Source organism: Leopardus geoffroyi, chromosome C1 (assembly GCF_018350155.1).
Source record: "Leopardus geoffroyi isolate Oge1 chromosome C1, O.geoffroyi_Oge1_pat1.0, whole genome shotgun sequence".
In the NCBI taxonomy this organism is placed as follows: Eukaryota; Metazoa; Chordata; class Mammalia; order Carnivora; family Felidae; genus Leopardus; species Leopardus geoffroyi.
In genome coordinates this window covers 221,431,887-221,452,565 of record NC_059328.1, presented here as the reverse complement: position 1 = coordinate 221,452,565, position 20,679 = coordinate 221,431,887, and the positions used below count along the sequence as shown (strand labels likewise).

Sequence of the window (20,679 nt, the reverse complement as noted above, 5' to 3'; positions counted from 1 at the left end):
GGTGTGTGTGAGGCCCCCTCCCCACCGCCCACCCTGCAGCAGAGCAAAGGGACTTAACACGGAGTCCAGGGCCATGGTTAGCTGGCAGTACAACAGCGAGATACAGCTTGCTGTTCGTGTTCTGGTTCACGGGTCGGGTTCCACATCTAAAGGTCGCTCATTATCTTAGCAAAAGGTAACTTATTAAACTAAATAAAAGGGGCAGTCATGGTCCCCAAATAGGCGTAACAGGAACCAAAAGCCACAATTAACTTTGCACACCTCGGGGATGTTAATGGTTTTTTTTCCTGTTGATCACCTGAAACCTCCTTTTGCCCCTCCCCCGCCTGCCCGCATGGCTCTCGTTAGCAAACACTGCAGATTGCAGTGACGTCCGTCCGGGGCCAGCTTGAGCCCCCGCCTGGAGAAGGAGCGGTAATTCACGTCTCTCTGGTTCCAGAGTTTTATGAAACGCAGCGTCTCCTATTGAAAAGGGCTGACTGACACAGACCCTCTGATGACACGGGTGCTTATGTCACTCACAAAACAACAGCAACGTAATTTTTACTTTGCACCCACCTCAACTAATGGGGTCATGCAGACCACCCTCTCGGGGCTCCTCGGGCTGAGGGCAACTCCAGGCACCCACACCCTCTGGCGCAGATGCCCTTGATGTGTGCGGGTGTCCTTGGGTCACCCGGGGCAGGCCTGCAGGCGAGACGCGCCCTCGGAGGCGGCATCTCGGGCACTTGGCTCACCGTTCCTGCCTTCCTTGGGGTCTGGTTGGTGGGAGGGCCCAGCCCAGGCCTGTGGTGTGACTTGGGAGAAAGGGCCGCTGGGTCCTGCAGGAACGGTCCCCAGAGGGACCCAGCCCTAGGGGTTAGAGCGAGGAGGAAAGGTGGGGCCGGGGTCTGAGTTTGGGTGACGGACGTGTGTCTCGGAGCTGTCCCGGCTGCCCCTCCGGGACTTCTGCACCCTGCTCAGCACGGTCCTCTGGAGAAGCAAGGGCTGCGCTTTCTGTTGGTGGGGGAAGGGGCTGTCCCTCCAGGGCAGGCCTGGGTCGTTTGGGTGAGTGTGCTCCCAGCCTGTTCTCTGTATACAGAGATGTGGGCGCCGCGGCCCGTGTGGTGAGCTTCGCCCACCCTTTCCAGGACGGGGTGTTTGGCCGCTCCTTGGGCAGCTCTGTGTCTCCCGCTTCTTCCCTGTGGGCGGCCCCCTCCTCACCTCTGGCCCTAAGGCCCCCTAAGGTGGTCAGCTCTGAAAGTTCACTCCTGCTGACTTACTTTCCGTGTCCTTGTCGCTGCTGCGTTCAGGGAGCTGGAGGGCCAGGCCGACTTGCTCAGGCACCTGCTTGGGGGCCTCCTCCGTGTTCTCGAGCTGCGCCAGAGCCGTGGGTTCTAGGAGAAACGAGAACGCCCCGGCGTGCTGACCACACAGCCTGCTGCCTCGTGCCCAGGATTGTTCTTGGGTGTCCTTGAGCTGCTTCTCTCCCTCAGGGTGCAGGGATGGCCGTGGTGAGCGCTCGGTGCCCACTTCCCTGCTGCCCCCTCCCCCACTTGGGCAGAGTCCCACGGGCCCCTGCGCTCCCTCCAGCAGGAGAGCTTTCCTCCCCGTCCTGCTGAACCTCACAGCTGCTTTGGTGAAGGTCACCGGTGGCCTGAGGCTGGGCCGAATGTCCTATCCAACCCGGTGGCCCCATCCCTCCAGGTGGCTGATGCTGTGCTGTCCTTCCTGTGGTCAAATTCTGCTCTCTTCTCTCTCCGCCCCTGCTTCTGGAGGGCTGTGGTGCCTTCTCCACCCCCATCCACCTTCAGGCGGACCTTGTACTTGGCCACCCCTGTGTGCAAGTCTGCTTTTCTGAGGGGTCCCTGCCTGTGTGCTTAATGGCTTTAGGAGGGTGTCCAGACGCAGCCCAGCCTGCGCAGCTGCCCAGACACCTGCCCGGACCCTTCCTGCTCCTGGTTGCTGTGCGCGGCGAGCCGTTCGGCTGCTCCTCTGCTGGCCGCCAGGGCTGCGACACCACCCGCTCATCACTCTCCCTTTTGTTCCCTGGCCCAGGAATGTCTGTGTTGGTTGAAAATCCTCACTAAACTGGTAATCAGGTTCTCTGCCAGGGAATCCATGAGGACGGGCCCTGGTTTACAGCGTCCTGAGGGCCTTCGGGGCAGGGCAGCCAGTGGGCGTGTGGCTCCCGGCCTGCTGTGCCACAGTCTTGGGGAGGACCTGTTGCAGACAGGTTCGTGGCCACCTGCTCCTGCGGAAGCACGTGAGAAGGGGCCAGGCCATCGGGGCCCATCACCCATGCTCTGTGCTGCTGGGGCCCTGCAGAGAGGCCTGCCGGCCTGCCACGGGTGATCCCACCCATCTAGGCAGAGCAGGATCTGAACCCAAGGCTCTGCCTGGAACACGGGACACGATCTCTTACTGTGGCAGAGAGGTGCAGTCCGCTGACTGTGTGCCTGCCGTCACCTGGCTCCTTGTTAAAAGACTCCAGCTGCACAGCTCTGGGTGGGGCCCTGCACTTCTAGAAGCCCCCAGGCGAGGCTGGTGTGCTGGGAGCAGCAACGAGTTAGATGGCGTCACAACTCTCCTGCTTAGTGTCACAAGCCACGCGGGGACTCCTGAAGCAAGGCCAGCTTCTGTGCCTCAGACCGACTTGTGCCCCCGAGCCCTGCCAGCAACCTGCACTTCAGCTCCGGGTCAGGAAGGCTCCTGTGAGCCTGTGCAGGTGTGAGGGCCTGGCCTTGCGCCAAGTCCCTGCTGACGGTGGCGGCAGGTGTCGGGGTTGGGGGTTGGGGGTTGGGTGGGGAGGGTTGTCCTTAAGCTCTCAGGGTGCTGGGGACAAGGGCCGGATGAGGTGGCAGTGAGGCTACAGGGGCTGGCTGAGGCACTCACGTGATCTCACGGTGACCGATTTGCCAGGTGAGCCACTAAACTTGGCACTCACTCGCCCTCTGCCGTCCACAAGCTCCGAGAACCTGCCAAGGGAGTCACCATGCGTCACCACTGTGGGGCTTGTGGCTGGGGCCGCGCGCTCCGGGTGGGGGCGGCTGAGGCTGCACCTGGGGGCCGGGGTCTGAGCTTCGGGGGCGTCACGGTCACTGAGCAGGTGCTCCGGCAGGCGCACGGGGGGCGGTCTGTTTCTGAGCACCCGTGGATGGAGTCCCTCCCTGTGCCAGCGTCTGTCAGCGCCGTCCCTTGGGGCTGCAGGTGGGTGGGAGGAGCGGGTGGCTGCACAAGGCCTGACCCTCCCGGCCCCTCGGAGGGGGAGGACTGAAGAGGGGCGTGTGCATGCCCGAGATCTCGCGGCAGGCTCATGGCTTTCCGAGAAGCCCTGGGCCCTGTCCGTGCCCACCCCCGCCTCCACCCGCTTCCCATCCCAGGGCTCGAGGGACAAGCTGTCCTGGCCCACCTTGGGCCCAGGCTCTCACTCTGCAGGGCACGGCCAGCCACTCAGACCTGACGGGACACCTCAGCGAGGCCCCCACCCTGCACACGCCCAGAGCGGGAGGACCAGGCGCCTCCGTGGGTCCTTGTCGCCTGACTGTGCCCTTCAGCCCTCCCTTGGGCAGGTGCATGCAGCCGTGCTGGGTCTGAACCTCTCGGAGCAAGCGTCCACCTCCTGCGTGGTGCCCGAGTGTCTGCTCTCTGGGGCTCTGTTCTGCCTCAGCCACTGTCCACCCCACTGTTCTTTCTTCTCCCTTCGTTGCCCTCACTGCAGCACCTGTCCGGATGTACCGTCTTCCTACAGCTTGAGAACGTGAACAGGGTTGTGAGGGACCTGGGCGACCCTGCGGGCCACGTCCTCCATGTGGCCTCTCGGAGACTCTGCGTTCCTGAGCTCTTCCCACCGTCCATCTGTCTGGGCCTCCCCCAGGCTCCCCTTCCTGTGGCCATCCTGGGCCTCTCTCTCTCCCATGCTTCCGTCCATCGGCTCCTCACGCCCCGGGGACAAGGTGAGGAGCAAGATGCTTGTGTCTCCAAATTCCTAGTGTACTGACCTTGTGCCAACCGCACAGAAGTCCTTCCTCCCCCACCGATTTTCACACCCCCAATTCTCCTGTGTTAACACAGTCCTGTTTTGAGGTTGTCTGTCTGATGTCCGTGGGTCAGTTGTGGTCTGTGCTGGGAGAGGGTCCTGGGGCTGAGCCGTCTCCTGGGCCAGGACGCCACTCCCCAGGGATGGCAGCCCAGGCCGCTGCCCTGCTGGTGGCCCACAGGGAGCACCAGGGGCCAGGCTGCACTCACCATGGCCCCATGGGTCCTGAGCAGACCACGGGACCTTGTGTGTGCGGCTGTCCCCTCCCCCCAGCCCTGGTAGGGCTGCACTCACAGGTGATGATGTAGAGGTGAGCAGGCTCGCTGTGCAGTTGGTCGCCCTCTGCGCTCTGCACGGCTGTCACCGAGAGCTGGTACCGCCGCCCTGGCAGCAGGTCCCTCACCGTGTAGGACGTCAGCCTTCCGTTGGGAACGTAGCGGCTTTTGGTGCTCTGGCTGGTGGTCACGTTGATGACGTATGCCTCCAGCAAGGTACTTGGGGTGGGGTTGTCCCAGACCACGTGGGCAGAGGTGGCCGTGACTCTGGCGGCGGTCAGGTTTGCTGGTGGCAGGGGCCCTGATAGGCACAGAGCAGGGGAGGGAGGTGACGGGGGCCGGCGGGGTCTCCTGCCACCGCCACATTTACAGATCTGACGTGGATTGCTGAAGCCTCGTGCGAAGCCAAGTCTGGTCATTACGGACCACCTTATGGTCCTGAAGGATGGTGTGGAGGGGTGTCTGTAGCAGCACGTCCTCCTGCCCGAGATGCACCCCAGAATGCTGCCCGGTGCACCCACGGAGGCCCCCATGCCTGCGCAGCCTGTCAGCGTGTCCTCCTTTTGATCCCCTAAGCCTGGCCATATGCACCTTCTCCTGGGACACGTAAGAGGGGCTGGGCTAGACAGGCAGGGAATGGGCCAGGGTCCCAGCCTCAGGGTCCGTGCCAGGACTTGAGCCTGTGATCACCCTTGCCCCACGGGCCATCCATATGCCTCCCCCGCTGGGCAAGGCCCCGCCCAGACCTTCCGTCCTCACCACGCATCCCCCGTGTTCACTGGTCCCCCTTGTGCGTGGACCACACGGCACTCTAGCCCCCTCCCACACGTTGGGCCGGGAGGGCTGGTGAGGGCCAGGTCTCCTGCCCATGAGACACCATGGAGATCGGGAGTGGACAGCGTGTGCATTCACCAGTGTGCCCCTCTGGCCTTTGGCTTGTGACTCCCATCCGGTAGGAGCCCAGGAGCATCCGGGTGCCGGGTGAATGCACAAGCAGGGGGCTTCCTGGGAAGGCCGCCTTCCCTGGAACTGGAGGGGAAGAGACCTCTGGGGCACCAGGGCCACTTTGGTAGGACTGGGGCTGGAGGGAGGTGATGGCTGGCAAAGTTCCCTTAAGAGCTGAGCTCATGCCACGGTACTCACGCGTCCACACGTGCAGCGGGGCCGAGGCCAGACTCTCGGTGGGAGGCTCCTGTCCCCCGAGCCCACTGAGGGCAGTCACGTGGATGGTGTATCTCCTTCCTGGCAGCAGGGCCCTGCGGGAGGGGAGGGGAGGGGGAGAGACTCCATTACAGACGGTGACTCCTCCCACACAGGTGGGGGAAGAGGTGTGAGTGGTCCTGCAGGTGGCCTGGGGGGCCTCCACAAGGACAAGATTTGTGGGCTGAGACCTGTGTGCTCCTCAGGTGGGAGCTCCTCCCTGGTCTGTCTGTCTAGAACAGGGCAAGGGTCGAGGAGAGCCCACGCCTGCCTGCGGTGGCTGTAGTGCCCAGGCTGGCGTTCAGACAGGAGAGGCCAGAAAAGGGAAGGCCCTTGGAGGTCATTGTGCAGAAAGGGTTGACAAGCAGGCCCCGCTGCCCTCCTTGGGAACGCCCACCCGCCAGGTGGCCCGCGGCTGGAACTCATGGATAAGAGGACCTCGCTGCCCCCTGACGTCTGTGCGGTCTGTGCGGCGTGGTTCGAGCTGAGCACCCGCTTCCGCCCGGGCATCCGGAATCTACGCCAGGCCCAGGGGGCCCCGTGCCCAGCCCCCGATTAAAACCCCGGGCGCTGCGTCTCTCTCAGGCACCTGGTGGTGGCCTGTGTGAGTGCACAGGGAGGGCGCCCGGGAGCTCAGGCCTGCTCCCCCGACTTCTCCCTTCCTGCGCGCCCTACCATTTCTGTGTTGTGAATCCCAGCTGGGAGCGCGGCCTGTGCTGAGTCTCGGGGGGCCCCCAGTGACTCACCGAGCTGGGTGGTCTTGGGGACCCTGACTCACCAAGTGCCCACCCGGGGCCCCACGTGTGTTTTTGTGACACTGTTCTTTGGAAGTGGGCAGGATGTACATCAAGAAAGGTCACAGCAACACTTAAGAGACAAAGAGAGCAGAGTCTTGTCTCCAGCATAGCAGGCATGGAAAATATGGTGTTGGAAAGTCCGCCAACTAGAAGCAACACAGCTCGGTGGTGCAGAGGGGACTGAGCGCTGTGCCCGGCTCACCTGCCCCGACCCCTGCAGCGCCTGCCTTCCGGACGCCCTCCCCATGGCCGTGGCCTGTGGCTGCTCTGGGCAGGATGCTGCTGATCTGGCGACGTGGCCCGCTGCTGTCGGGTGTGGGCAGTTAGGTGGGCCTGTCCTCTACCAGAGCTGTGTGCACGCTGCAGGCACGGGGACCCCAGGCCGCGGCCAGCTAGTCTTCCTTCCCACCCTCCTGTCTTCCAGCACCATCCCCAGCAGGTCTCGGAAGCCCCTCTGGCTGGTGAAGGCCCGGGAGCTGAGGCCGTGGAGTGTGAGCCTTCGCTGCGGGCTGTCCGAGCACACTCCAGTCCTCAGCTGCTCGGAGCTACTTTGTAATTCCGTTTGCATCTGATTTGTAATCATTCAGCATAAGATGGTTCTGTTCCCAGTTTAAGGTTTGACCATATTATTTAAACAGCATAAAAATGTAAAGCAACCGCAGGGGTGCCCTGCGTCTCCCTTTCAGGGAAGGGGCCTGTGTGACTCAGGCCGTGCTGCCCTCCAGGAGGCCCAGTCTCCCTCCTTATCTGTGCGGGAGGCAGCACCTCCCAGAGTTTTCGAGAGTCTCTGCAGCCTCGTGATGAGGCAGGGCGGGCAGGTGCCTGGGGGACCTGGGGCGGGCGGAGCGGACACACACACATCCCTGCTTCTCACGGCAGGCTGGGCAGCTGGGGAATGGCAGGGTAAGGACACAGAGGGAGAGAGGAGGAAGCTCTGGGGCCCCGAGGGAAGGGAAGGCCGGCCCTGTGCTCTCACCCGAACGTGAACTTGTCCACGCTCTTGTCCATATCGGTGGACTGGTCCTCCTGGGCCTCGGGATGCCGGATGGACACACGAACGCCGCTGACAGTTGCGTGACGGATCCTGTGCAGAGCCCACCGCACTGAGATGGTGCTGGCTGTCACGTTGGTGACCTCAAGGCCCTCAACGGGGCGGGGTCCTGGGGGGCAATGGGCCCCTCAGCTGATGCTGGCACCTCCTCGTCTCCAGGGGAGGGCAGGGGCTTGAGACAATGAGACAAGGCTCAGGAAGTGTGCTGGGGGTCACAGAGGTGGCCCAAGTGAGGTGTGGGCCCACCTGGGCTTGCTGAGTGCACCCCTCGGCCACAGTGGGACTAGGGGAAGTCAGGCCCCGGACTCCAGCCTGGGGTGGGCGGTGCAGTCAGCTCCACCGGAGGCCTGCAGTCTTGCCTATTTAGACACGTTTGGACATGCACGGACCCTGGGAATCCCCTTCCCTTGTGTCTGTCTGATTTGGTCACACTGACAGTGAACGTTTGGGTGATGCTTGGGCCAGCGGGCATAGAAGCCGGGAAAACTCTGGGCTGCCGCAGGGAAGGGTCTGGGTTTGGCACGGGAGCTGGGAGGGGAGCCCTTGGCTCCCTGGGCAGGTGCGGTGCCCGGTCTGGCGGGCATTGCTGGCTCTGCCCACCGTGATCTCCTGGGGAGACCCCACTCTGATGGGGGAGGGGGAGGGGTGCCACTTCTTCCTGAAGCCAAGCTCAGGCTGAGCCCACTCCACCCCGCAAGCCCGCTCGGCCTAACTGCTGCCCAAGTTCGCTGTAGGTGCCTCTTGGCTCTGCTTTCCCACGACACACCTGTCCTGAGTTTCTTATCTCATCTCTCAGTTGGCCCTCAATGTCCTCAGGCTTAGTGTCTGGCTCGGGCTGGCGGGTGATGTTAGGGCACCCTCCCTTCTCCCGCCAAGTTCCTCTCCATGCCTCTGAGCGTCCTCACCTCCCTCCTTACCCAGCCCGAGTCCCCACCGGTGGGCCATGGCTGTCTGGCCTCACGGCGCTCCTGTGGCTGGCCCCGCCCGCCCGCTTTGACCTGTGCCAGCACCTGGTGTGGCGGGCGCGGAGCCCCTTGTGTGCTGGCCACACTCTGAACCCCTACTGGCTGCCCTCATGGCCCCTCAGTGCTGCCCAAGGGACCATTGCCTGATCCATACTCCTCCCTCCAGCCTCCAGCAACCCCTTCCAAAGTCCCCAGGGTCCCCTGGCCCCTGCCCACCATTGGCTCCTCCCCCGTAGAGCCCAGAAACAGGCAAGCCAGTTAAGGCCCCGAGGTCTCCCTCGGCTAGGTTTCCAGCTACTCTGCAACAGCACTAGAGGCACCCTCTCTGCCCCACCCCCCTTCTCTAGACCTGCCACCAGCAGGCTCCCTCCCCGGCCCCTCCGAGCTGCCGTCTCCCCCCTCAGCATGTTGGGGTGGCCTCCTGGACGCCCCAACATGGGCTGGCTCGTCACAGGTGCCTTCTCAGGGAGACCCCCACTTCTCCCCTAGCCTCACTCCTAAGCCACCGGCTCTTATCTCTGTTAGCCACTGCCCGGGGAACAGGTCAAGGGTCCCCGTGGTGCCTCGGGGTGCCTGGCCAGTGTGCCTCTCCAGGTGGCAGCAGGCACGTCCAGGCAGGCACTCACGTGTGCGGGTGAGGAGCAGCACCGGCCTGCTGATGTCATTCTTGTTGTTGGCGTTGCGCTTGACAGAGAACACGGAGATGTTGTAGGCTCTGCCGGCTGCCAGGGCCCGGAGCTGGTGTGAGGAGCGGCTCCGGTCCACGAAGTCTGTGCGGCGGTAGGCACCGTCCGAGGAGGCGTAGGTGACCGCGTAGCCGTCAAGCATCTGCCTGGCGGCCTGACCTTCAGGTGGACGCCAGGAGATGGACACCCCACTCTCCTCCACTCGCTCCACCTTGAGGGCCGTTGGCGGGAAGAGCTCTTCAGGGTTTCGGTGGAGAACAAGGGAAGGGGGTGGTCAGCTGTCGGCCACGGAAGCCCTGGCCCCCGGTCAGATATCCCACCTGGTGGCTCTTGGGCCTGCTACCCTGGGGGGTGGAGGTGGGGCAGCTGCCGGGGGTGGGGAGCCAGCTCCTGTTGCCTGCGATGGACCTCTTCTCTCAGCCTCTGGCCAGTGCCTCCCCGGTCTCAGGTGTGTGCGCACCTGTGACTGCATCTATGCCTCCCGGAGTATTTTTCTAACCCTCCCTGCTTCTTGGGCAGAGCCTGGGTAAGCAGCTGCCTAGACACTCTGCTCTGGGGGGCCGCTCAGCACTGTGGCCTGTCCCCGGGGGCGCCCGTGCCCTCTGAGGGGTGAGGGAGGCCCCGCCCCCCACACTGGTGCCTCTGCCACCTCACCTTTGGCGCAATCCTTGCCCGTGTAGCCCACTTTGCAGGTGCAGCTGTGGGACCCGTTGCTGGCCAGGCAGTAGCCGCGGCCCCCACAGGGGCTGGAGAAGCAGGGGTCGCTCACTGGGAGAGGGGAAAGTATTGGTGAACACTGGGGTTTTAGCAGCTCCGCCAGCGGGACCCTTGTCCTTCCTGTGTGGGTGTGTTTGTGGGGTGGAGGTGGCTGGTACCATCACAGGCAGGGATGTAGGAAGTGAAGGAGGGGACATTGTCTGACGGGGATTGCAGGGCTTGCGGTTGCTGGAGGTCCCACTGAGGGGCTGGGCAAGTGTGTCTTTCCTCCTGAGCCGGGCTGTCCCTGCTGCTCCAAGCCAAGGTGGGCTGGCAGGCGGTGACTCGGGGGTGAGCGTGGTGCTGGCCCCTCCTGGGGGGGCAGCTGGCAGCCGGGCATCCCAGGGCCCCAGCCCTCCGCAGCCTCCCTCTGTGCCAGGGCTGCGGGCACCGAGCGGACCTGGGCTTCCCGGGCCAGGGCCAGGGTCAGCAGGTTCCCAGTGGAGCCTCAGGAAACAATGGCAAACAACCAACGTGTCCCCTTGTCGCCGTCACAGCCACTAACCTTGCTCTTCCGGGTGTGCCCCCGCCCACCCCAAGCCCACGCGGGGAGATCCCCTGGCCGCAAGCGGTCCCGCCATGCTTCCGCCCGGGCCCCCTCCCCACCGCCGCCCTGCAGCGCGTGGGTGGCACGCCTCATCCCCAGCACAGCCCTCGCTGCCCTGCAGCGTGCACCCTACACAGTGCGGTGCCGCCGGCCGGGCCTGGCTTGGGGCCTAGAACAGGATAGGCCAGGATGTGCCCCCAGGACACACCCATCCCAGGAGGAGAGCTGAGGTCAGCAAGTTGGGGTTATATCGAAGAGGCGGCTCCGGACAGTGGCAAGTCCTATAAAGGGGGAAAAGGTGGGGAGCGTCTCCGGCCGTAAGGAGCCGTGAGGACTCTGGGGCTGTGGTGAGCTCCGCCCGTCCAGGCTGGACAAGGGGCCAGCCCGAGTCTCCCGGGGGGAGCTGGGGCCGCTGGAGAGGGAGCAGGGACTTGCCCCCACCTCCCTACCTGTCTCGCAGTGGTAGCCGAAGAAGCCCTCTGGGCAGACGCACAGGTAGGCCCCGCCACCGTTCTCACACCGGCCTCCGTGCTGGCAGGGGCTGGAGTCGCAGGCATCCACCTCTGGAGAATACCCAGAGAGTCGGCCAGAGCCGCAAGGGGGTGTCTGGGGGAGGGAGGAGAGGACAGCGGGAAGAAGGGAAGGGGAACCGAGGAGAGATGCCAGGTGGGGGGGGCTGGGCAAACCCCCCTCAGCCCTGGGGTCCCTCCCACCAGGGGGCCTGTCCAGCTGGGCCATGGGCCCCAGCCCCTTCCCTCTGCCCTCTCAGCGGTCCAGGGTCTAGGCTTGTTGAAAACAGGTTTGCCCGGGGTGTCCGGGGCATCGCGATCGTGGGTGAGGGCCCAGCCGCTCAGGGGGACCCACCCAAGCGCAGCCCCTACCTGTCTCGCAGTGGACTCCAGTGAAGCCTGCGGGGCACTGGCAGACAAAGGCCCCCGGGAGGTCCCTGCAGGAGCCTCCATTTCTGCAAGGCTGCATTTGGCACTCATCTGTCTCTGCAGAGACAGGGGCACTTGTCTGTCTCTGCAGAGACAGGATAGGAGGCTGCGTGGCCCTACATGGGCCCTGCACGGGATGACACAGCCCTGCACGGGCTCAACACGGGCCTCCACCACACCCAGGGTTCCACGTGTGCCCTGCGGCTTCAGCCTGACACCCACCCTCTCCACTGTCTGCCCAGCAAAGGCTCACCCCCAGGTCACTCCAGCATTTCCCTTCCAGGCTTCTCAGGGGCCCGGAGGCATCCTGGGCCTGGCCCTCCCTGGGGCGGTGTCAGAGTCCTACCTAGGTGTGGAGGGCACAGGGCTCGTCCGTCAGTGTACCCCAAAGGCCTCTCCCCTCCCTCTGCTGGCTTGGAGCACAGGGCCAGGGGTGGTCGGGATGTGACTCTCTCCACCCAACCTCCTCCACCCCTGAGGCGGAGGCTGCAGAAGGAGGGGCTGCGAGAGGAGGTCAAGGTCAGCTTGTTCAGCTGCGCTGTCCGTCTCCCTGGGGAGGTGGAGGCAGAGATGTTTGTAAACCTCTGTCTTTCTAGAAGTCGGAGAGGCAGGGGTCCGAGGGCAGGCAGTGGTGGGCCCGGCAGCCTGGGCAGGAGGGGCTGGAGCTGTGTGCCGCAGTCTTACTCAGCCCACAGTGGGCTCCTTTGCGCCCTGTGCTGCGGACGCACAGGTACCTGGCAGGAGCCCCCGTGCAGCTCTACCGGCTTCTGAGGGAGGGGCGCCCAGGTGCACGGGCGCCAGGAGAGACCCCAAGAATAAAGCAGTGTTGTGATTGGAGGCAGTGGCTTGAAGCCGAATAAGATGGACATAAATCAGCTTCGTTCGAGGAGACGGACAGAAGTCTCCAGCACCTCTCAGTGCCTGGAGAGGCCAGAAACCAGGCAGGAGGGGACACCCTGGAGAGGAAGCAGCGGCAGCAGGCCCGGGGACAGCGGGCGCTCATGATGACCCGAGGGCTCGCAGAGGTGGTGTGGGACTTCACCCCCGTGGCTCTCGGGTGGCCAGGCCCAATCCTGTTCGTTCGATACACAGCAATCCCATATGAAACCGGCGCAATGGGGACGGGGCCCTCCCTTTGAAGTATTTGCCACCGGCTCACTTTCTCTTTTAAACTGGGAAGTGTACTTCCGAATTCAAAATTTTCAACTTCTTAAAGCTTACTGTTCCTGCTCAAAATGCAGATGAGTAAGTAATGACGCCTGGGAGCTACAGTGTCCACCGGCTCACCAGCACGTGCCCTGCCCACCCCCGGGGATGGAATTTTCAGGGCCACGATCTCGTTACCTCTTCCGTGTTTCGATTTTTATGAATCACCTAAACATGTATGGTTTGTTTGTGCTACATATGAACTTTACTGATAAGATACTGGGGTAAGGCGTGAGGGGCCTCCGCATCTCCGGGGTCTCTGCTTTCTGCTGCGTGAACATGGGGGCGGCGGTGGGATCCGTGGTGTGACCACACCATACTTTGTCTGGTGTCGTTTGCTGGGCCTTTGGGTTGGTTGTGGACTTTTTGTTATGATAGAAATCTGCCTCTGTTTTTTTTTTTTTTCCCCTTTCCTAGCTCCTGGTATAAGTGTGCTAAACCTACAGGTGGAATCACGGGCACACAGCTTATACGCTGGACAGGCAGACTGTTAGACCCTTTTCAAAGTGTTCCCCCGACTTACACTCCCTCCAGCCGTTGCTAGGAAATCCTGCCCATCCACCTTTTCACCAGCAGATGGCTTCTTAGGTTTGTCAGCTGCCTCTGTGAGCTTTTGATGTGCAGCTCACTGATTACTAATATTTCTCCTTGTTTTTGTTGGCTTTCAGTATCTCCTCGTCCATGAAGGGCTTACTCAGGTGTTTTGCCAGTTTTCCTATTGGGTTGATTATTCTTTTCTTGTTCATTCACAGAGTTCTTTATATATTCTTGAAACCAGTTTTATATAAATACATCTTTTCCCGGTTTGTCACTTATATTTCACTTTCTTCCTTAGGGCTGATGATTTTAAATTCATATTTATATAGTCAAATTTGTCCGTTTTTTTTCTTTGATAGTGCTTTTTTTCAATGTTTATTTATTTTTCAACGTTTTTTTTTTGTTTTTGTTTTTGTTTTTTTTTTATTTTTGGGACAGAGAAAGACAGAGCATGAACGGGGGAGGGGCAGAGAGAGAGGGAGACACAGAATCGGAAACAGGCTCCAGGCTCCGAGCCATCAGCCCAGAGCCCGACGCGGGGCTCGAACTCACGGACCGCGAGATCGTGACCTGGCTGAAGTCGGACACTTAACCGACTGCGCCACCCAGGCGCCCCAATGTTTATTTATTTTTGACAGAGAGAGAGAGAGACAGAGCATGAGTGGGGGAGGGGCAGAGAGCGAGAGAGAGAGAGAGAGAGAGAGAGAGAGAGAGAGAAAGAGAGAGAGAGAGCGAGGGAGACACAGAATCCGAAGCAGGCTTCAGGCTCCGAGCTGTCAGCACAGAGCCCGATGCGGGGCTCGAACTCACAGACCGCGAGATCATGAGCTGAGTCAAAGTCAGACGCTCAACCGACTGAGCCACCCAGGTGCCCCTTTGATAGTGCTTTTTTGTGGCTTAAGAAAACTTTCCTAATCCCAAGGCCAAAAGATACCTATACTTTCCACATAAAATTTTATAGTTTTAGAAAAACATTGAAGTCCTTAATCTGGAATGAATTCTTGCGTGTGGTGAAAAGCAGGGGACAATGTAATATTTTTCCAAATGCATAACCATTTTACTCCAGCTGTCAAGAAGACGGTCTCCAATGCTCTTTTAGAAGTTTATAGTTTTAGCTTTTACATTTATGTCTACAATTCATTTCACACATGTAAAAATGTATCATGTTTTTGGTGCTGTTACACACAATATTGTTCATTTTATTTTATTTTCCAAGTGTTCACTGCCAGAATATGAAAATATCAAGGTTCTGTAATGTCGTCCTGTGTCCTGTGACCCACTTGAATTTGCTTGTTTGTTCTATAGCTGCTTTTGTAGAATTTCTTAGGATTTCCTATGTGCATGGTCATGTCCCCTTCCTTTCCAGTAGATGTGACTGTTATTTCCTTTCCTTGGCTGTGGCACCGTCTGGGAACTCCTGGGCAATGCTGGAAGGAATTGGTGAGATGGACACAGTTGCCTTGTTACTGATTGCAGCCAGATGTCTCCCACCGTGAAGTCCTTGGTTAGCAGTTGGTGTTTCATGGATGCCCTCACCAGGTTCAAGATCTTCCCTTCCACTCTTAGATTAGTAAGAGTCTTAAACAGTAGTTGAATATTTTGAAATGATTTTTCTGCTTCTATTGAAATGACCATATGGTTTTCTTCTTCCTATCCTAATATGGTGAATTACATTTTTCAAGTATTAAGCCAACCTGTGTTCTTGAGATAACTCCCACTTGCTCATGATATATCATACTTTTTATGTAACACTGGGTTTGATTTAGTAATACTTTGTTAAGATATTTATGCTCATGTTGGTAAGGAATATTAGTCTCTGATTTCATTTTTTAAAATAACCTTTCTGTCTGCTTTTGTATCAAGGCAATACTGGTCTCACAAAATGAATTGAGAAGTACTCTTTCTCCTGTATTTTCTAAAAAAGCTTGTGTAGGGTTAGTATTATTCTTTCCTTCAGTGTTTGTTAGAAGTCATCTACGAAGCAATCCAGTCTTGCCGTTTTCTTGCAGAAAGGTGTTTTTAATTATGAATTAAATTTCTTTAGTAGATACAGAGCTATTCGTATTTTTATTTACTTTTCTGTCATTTCTAGCAATTTGTGTCTTTCAAGGTAGTCCCGTTTCTTTCCCTTGCCAGATACATTGGCCTACTGTCGTTCACAATATCTCTTTGTTGTCCTTTAAATGCTGGTAGGATCCTTAGTGATGACACTTCTTTAATTCTGATATTGCTAATTTTTCGTTTTTGTTTCTTGATCAGTATAGCTAGAGGTTTGTCAATTTTATCAAGCCTTTCAAGGAACCACCTTTCAGTTTCATTGGTTTTCTCTGTGTAGGTTTTTTTATAATTACATTTTCGATTGTTGAGATATTAAAATGTAATTGTGTTATAATAATCTATATCCACTAAACATACTACGTTTCCTGTCATTTTCAGTGGTTTGCCTGCAGGTTAAAGACAACCTTATCAGCTACAAATACTGACATTTTAACTCCCTATTTAGTATTCTCATGACTTTAGTTTCTTTTTCTTTTCTTTTTTTTTTTTAATTTTTTTTTCAACTTTTATTTATTTTTGGGACAGAGAGAGACAGAGCATGAACGGGGGAGGGGCAGAGAGAGAGGGAGACACAGAATCGGAAACAGGCTCCAGGCTCCGAGCCATCAGCCCAGAGCCTGACGCGGGGCTCGAACTCACGGACCGCGAGATCGTGACCTGGCTGAAGTCGGACGCTTAACCGACTGCGCCACCCAGGCGCCCCTCTTTTTCTTTATTGCACTGGCTAATACTTGAAATATAATTTTGATGAGGCTTAGTGACAGTGGGCATCCTTGTCCCCAATTTTAAGAGGAATGTCTATTTAGGATAATGTTTACTTGGGGTTTGAGGAGAAGCATAGTAAAACTGCTTCAGAAGCTAATTTCCTTCCCCCTGTTGGCCACTCAGTGTGTTTGAGTCAGATCAACAGAAGCACAGCTTTTGAATTCCAGATCCTACCTCTGTATAACAAGGGTCAGGACACTCATTGTTCCACAGCTCTCTCGATGTAACCTGTAGTCCTTCCTCTGTAAAGGTGTGAAGTCTTATAGCTTGGCTACACACAGTATGACCAGTCTGGCTGTGCCCAGCCTAAGCACACCTCTCTGTGGGATGATGCACACTTTGGGGGTTATGTGGATTCTGCTCCTTCTCCCTTTTAAGCTTTTCCTCCAGTAAATCCTATATATTTTATACCACATGGCACTGCAGGTGTGTGTGTGTGTGTGTGTGTGTGTGTGTGTGTGTGTGTGTGTGTATTATTTTTATCTGGTAAGGAAGTACATTTTTATTCCTTATTTGGTAAGAATTTATTTCATGAATGGGTATAAATTTTGCCAAATGTTTATTATGCACTTATTTAGATACTTACATGCTTTTTCTCCTTCAGTTGGTTAATAGAGCAGGTTTTCCTAATATCGAACTATTCATGGTAACAACCCAGCTTGATAATGGTATGTATAGTGTTCATAGACCATCGAGTTTCTGCATCTATGTCCATATGTTTAACAGACTCATGGCTTACTTTTTCCCACTGTCCATATCTGGTGTTGGCAACAAGGTTATACTGGCCTCATAGAATAGGTTGGCACATATGCTTTATATTCTACTCTCCAGAGAGCCTATATAATGATGCAATGATCTATTGGTTGGCAATTTGGTAGAATTTACCTATAACATTGTTTGGTCCTGGAGTTTCTTTGTGGGAAAATGCTTTAACTGCTGCTTCAATACCTTTAGACCTTTATAGAATTATGTAGGCTTTCTACATTTCCTTGAGTCCTTTTTGGTAAGTTATATTTTTCTATGACTATGTCCATTTATGCTAAGGTTTCAAATTTATTTGTATAGACTGGTTGATAGCATTCTCATTATCTTTTTAATCTCTGTTATATCTGTGGCTATGTAATTTTTTTCATTTATAAGGATTTTTATTTGTGCTCTTTGTTTTTCTTGATCAGTTGATAGAAGTGTGTCCATTTTCATAGGCGTTTCAAAGAACTGATTTTGGTGTTCTCTGTACTTTTGACTTATGTTTCGTTAATCATGGTTCTTGTGTTACCTTTTTCTTTCTACTTTGTTTGTATCATTTGTTGTCCTTTTCCTAACTTCTAAACTCAGACATTTAATTCATTAATTTTTGGACTTTTCTTATTGTGGATTTAAAGCTGTAAATTTCTAGGGGTGCCTGGCTGGCTCAGTCAGTAGAGTGTGTACCTCTTGATCTTGAGGTTGTGGGTTTGAGCCCCCACACTGGGTGTAGAGATTACTTAAAAATAAAATCTTAGGGCGCCTGGGTGGCGCAGTCGGTTAAGCATCCGACTTCAGCCAGGTCACGATCTTGCGGTCCGTGAGTTCGAGCCCCGCGTCAGGCTCTGGGCTGATGGCTCGGAGCCTGGAGCCTGTTTCCGATTCTGTGTCTCCCTCTCTCTCTGCCCCTCCCCCGTTCATGCTCTCTCTCTGTCCCAAAAATAAATAAACGTTGAAAAAATAAATAAATAAAATCTTAAAAAAAAATAAAGCTGTACATTTCCCCCGAAGCACTGCTTTTGCTACATCACACAAGTTTCTATATAGAAAATGATCGTTAATATTCACTTAAAATTTGTAACTGTCCATATTTCCTCTACCGATAAGTTAGTTCAAAGTATCTTTAAAAATATCTAAACATGGAGATTTAAAATTTATCTTCTTCTTCTTAACGTAGTATTTTCTGCGTGTTAAGAGAATGAATTAGTTCAAATTGTTAGCTGTATTATTCAGATCTTCTTTTTGCTTATTGTTTTTTTGGCTTCTTAACCCGAACTAATTGAGAGAGGTGGTTCAAAATTTCCCAGTGTTAAGGTAAATCTGTCAGTTTCTTCGTGCAGTCTGTTAATGTCTGCTTTATATGTATTGAGACTATTGCATTAGATGCTGGAATGTTTATAACGATCTTCTTGGTGAATTGAACCAATTATTGGAGGAGACCCTCTTATTCTTAATGATGCTTTCCGTCTTACAGTCTATTGTGGCTGATAGTAGTGTAACTAAACCAGCTTTGTTTCTCTATGTGTATTTACGTGATATTTTTTCCATACTTGTACTTTTTTGTTGTTCTTCTGATTTAGGAGTGTCTCATCTACGAAAGTATAGCTTGTTTCGTTTTGTTCTGTAAAAGATCTGGCAATCTCTTACTTGGCAAATTTAGCTCATTCATATTGACTTGTATTTTTTCTATCGTGATCTTGTCACTTTTTTCTGCTTTTTTTTCTATCTCCTTTTAGATAGTGACAGACTTTACTATAGTATGTGATAATTCTCCCTTCTCCTATTGCTTACAGAATATTCTAGGTTTATCTTACTATTTGAATAACTATCCCCCCCACCCCCCAATATTCTTTTTTGGTCAGCCTCTGAAGCTGTTTTTGTAAGAGGATATTTTTTATTATGCCCTCACATTTGAATAATTTGACTAGATAAAAATTTTTAGGTCTTAAGTTTATTTATGTCAATATTTATCTTGTGGTATTTGCTGAGCTTCTTGGATTTGTGGGTCGACATATTTCTTCATTTTTAGAAAACACTCAGTCATTATCTCTTCAAATATTTCTTTTGCCTCTTCTGCCCTCTCTTTCTGGGACTCCCAATTGTGTGCTTGTTTGCTCGATATTTCCAAATCAGAGATTTCTTATGCTCTGTTGTTTTTTTAAAAATTCGTTTATTGGGGGCACCATTTATTGGTGGCTCAGTCAGTTAAGCGTCTGACTTCGGCTCAGGTCATGATCGTGGGGTTCATGAGTTCGAGCCCCGCGTCGGGCTCTGTGCTGACAGCTGGAGCCTGGAGCCTGTTTCGGATTCCGTGTCTCCCTCTCTCTGCCCCTCCCCTGCTCGTGCTCTTGTCTCTCTCAAAAATCAATAAGCATTAAAAAGTGCTGAAAATTCATTTATAAGTAATTCATAGTTCGTTTTTTCTTCTGATCTTTACTTTTAATCATTTTGCTGACTTGTCCTTGAGGTCCATGATTTTCTTCCGTTGTATCCATCCTATGGGTGAGCGTATCCAATCAGTCTTCACTTTAGATGGTGCGCTTTTAATTTTGTTACTTTAAGAAGTTTTCTTTATTCTGCTCAAATGTGCTGTTCTCTCACTCTTTTGCTTCTCTTGAACGTATTTATAATGGCTTTTTTAAAGTCCTTGTCTGCTAATGCAGACGTGTGGGTCATCCGCAGGCCTGTTTCCTCTTGAGATGATACGTCATAATCTCTTGCTTCTTACACATACTGTGTACAAGACCAGAGAGCCCGAAGCAGAAAATCCCTAGCGCGTACCAAGCATGGGCTTGCTCCACTCTGCGCTGGGCAGCTAGGCTGAGGGGCTGATCTCTGATACCATCAGGAAGTGAGCTGGGCGGGTCCTCGTTAGCGCCAGTCCCCGATTGGCTTCAGATACTTGAGGGTTGGAACAGGCCTCTCCCTCCAGCTAGACTGGAGACCTCAGCCTTGGGAGAGTATGAAATCTCTCTTTGCTTTCCAGACCAGCTCCTGGCTTCCCGTGCACTTAGTAAAAGTGCCGTGGGGGGGAACTGGCGGGTGCCGAGCACTCGCCCCGCCTGCATCTGCGACCCCTGATGCCAGCCCATCATGCTTGCTCACGTAGTCATTATTTGAAGGATTTTTTCTGTTTGTCTCTGATAATCTTACATTGGGCTGTAATGCGCTCATGTTCCTCTTTTCTCCTGTTTGATGTTCCAGGCCCGTCAGGCCGTGGGGCTCACCTGTCATTCTGGACACTGAGCTCCACGGTTGGTCAAGCGTTTCCTTGTGTTTTTATTTTTCTCTCGTCTTGGACTCCCGTTGCCTCAGTGCTGGCACATCTGCTTCCACCCTCCACAGCGCCTGCATTTTCTCTCTGATCTGCACACGCCTCCCTGCTTCTCTGGGGGAAAATTCCTCAAATGGACCTGTCAACTCATTAACTTCATCTGTATCCATTTGTAAATTGTGACTGTTGTTTCAACTATTAGGGTTCTTCAGTCTTCTTTTTTCCACTTTCTTTTGTTAAAAATGATTTATCGACCCTGTTTTTTTTCTGACCAGTGCCATGTTCTCTTCTGTATATCTGCCATGCCTATTTCTATGCTCGTCCACCTTCTTTCTTTTGCTCCTAAATATTTGTTGTCTGGACTTTATTGCTATTATTGTTGGAGAGGGGTGTTCTCCCAGACAGTAACCACCAGCCCCGTGCGCTTGGAAGGACAGGAGGAAAGCATAGACACGTGGGGCTAGGCAGCCCCATCCATCCTCCAGAATTCTTCACCCGTGTGGGGTCGCACGGCATGGGCTTGGCAGGGTGCTGGGAGAGAGCATCACTGTGTGCCGCCCCCCCCTCCCCGCCCCATCTCTGGGTGCTGTCATGGTCCCTGAGCTACTTTGTTTAAAACTCCTTGCTTTGTGAAGATGTGTTAACATCACACAGATTTTCTGATGGACAGAGTTAGGGATGCAGTGAAATACACATGCAGTTGTGTAAGTGACCCATGCCTGCAGGGGCGTCAGGTAGACGGGGGCCGCCCCAGGCCATGCACCTGGCGCACTCTGGGAGCCCGGAGGTGACGCTGTCTGGAGCGGACCTCCTCCAACAGCTGCGGGTGTCCTGGGGGCCTTGTTCAAAGGAGGGTCTGCTT

The 20,679-nt window shown here is 55.1% G+C and overlaps 1 protein-coding gene across 12 annotated transcripts in view; it reads right to left on the bottom strand.

Moving 5' to 3' along the window:
- SNED1 (sushi, nidogen and EGF like domains 1) overlaps positions 1 to 20,679 on the bottom strand; it is an 89,990-nt gene that overhangs the window by 17,858 nt on the left and 51,453 nt on the right. For 6 of the 12 annotated variants that reach the window (XM_045481982.1, XM_045481983.1, XM_045481986.1 and 3 more), the window contains 11 exons: positions 11,580 to 11,783; positions 11,177 to 11,290; positions 10,745 to 10,858; positions 9,647 to 9,760; positions 8,933 to 9,229; positions 7,267 to 7,450; positions 5,437 to 5,549; positions 4,313 to 4,594; positions 3,042 to 3,183; positions 2,875 to 2,957; positions 1,263 to 1,376 (listed from right to left, as the gene is read on the bottom strand). In XM_045481982.1, the coding sequence (XP_045337938.1) occupies positions 1,263 to 1,376; positions 2,875 to 2,957; positions 3,042 to 3,183; positions 4,313 to 4,594; positions 5,437 to 5,549; positions 7,267 to 7,450; positions 8,933 to 9,229; positions 9,647 to 9,760; positions 10,745 to 10,858; positions 11,177 to 11,290; positions 11,580 to 11,783 (1,761 nt within the window). Of the gene's footprint in view, positions 1 to 1,262; positions 1,377 to 2,404; positions 2,958 to 3,041; positions 3,184 to 4,312; positions 4,595 to 5,436; positions 5,550 to 7,266; positions 7,451 to 8,932; positions 9,230 to 9,646; positions 9,761 to 10,744; positions 10,859 to 11,176; positions 11,291 to 11,579; positions 11,784 to 20,679 lie in introns of those variants that run through there. The other 6 variants (XM_045481985.1, XM_045481990.1, XM_045481991.1 and 3 more) reach the window with 4 other exon arrangements.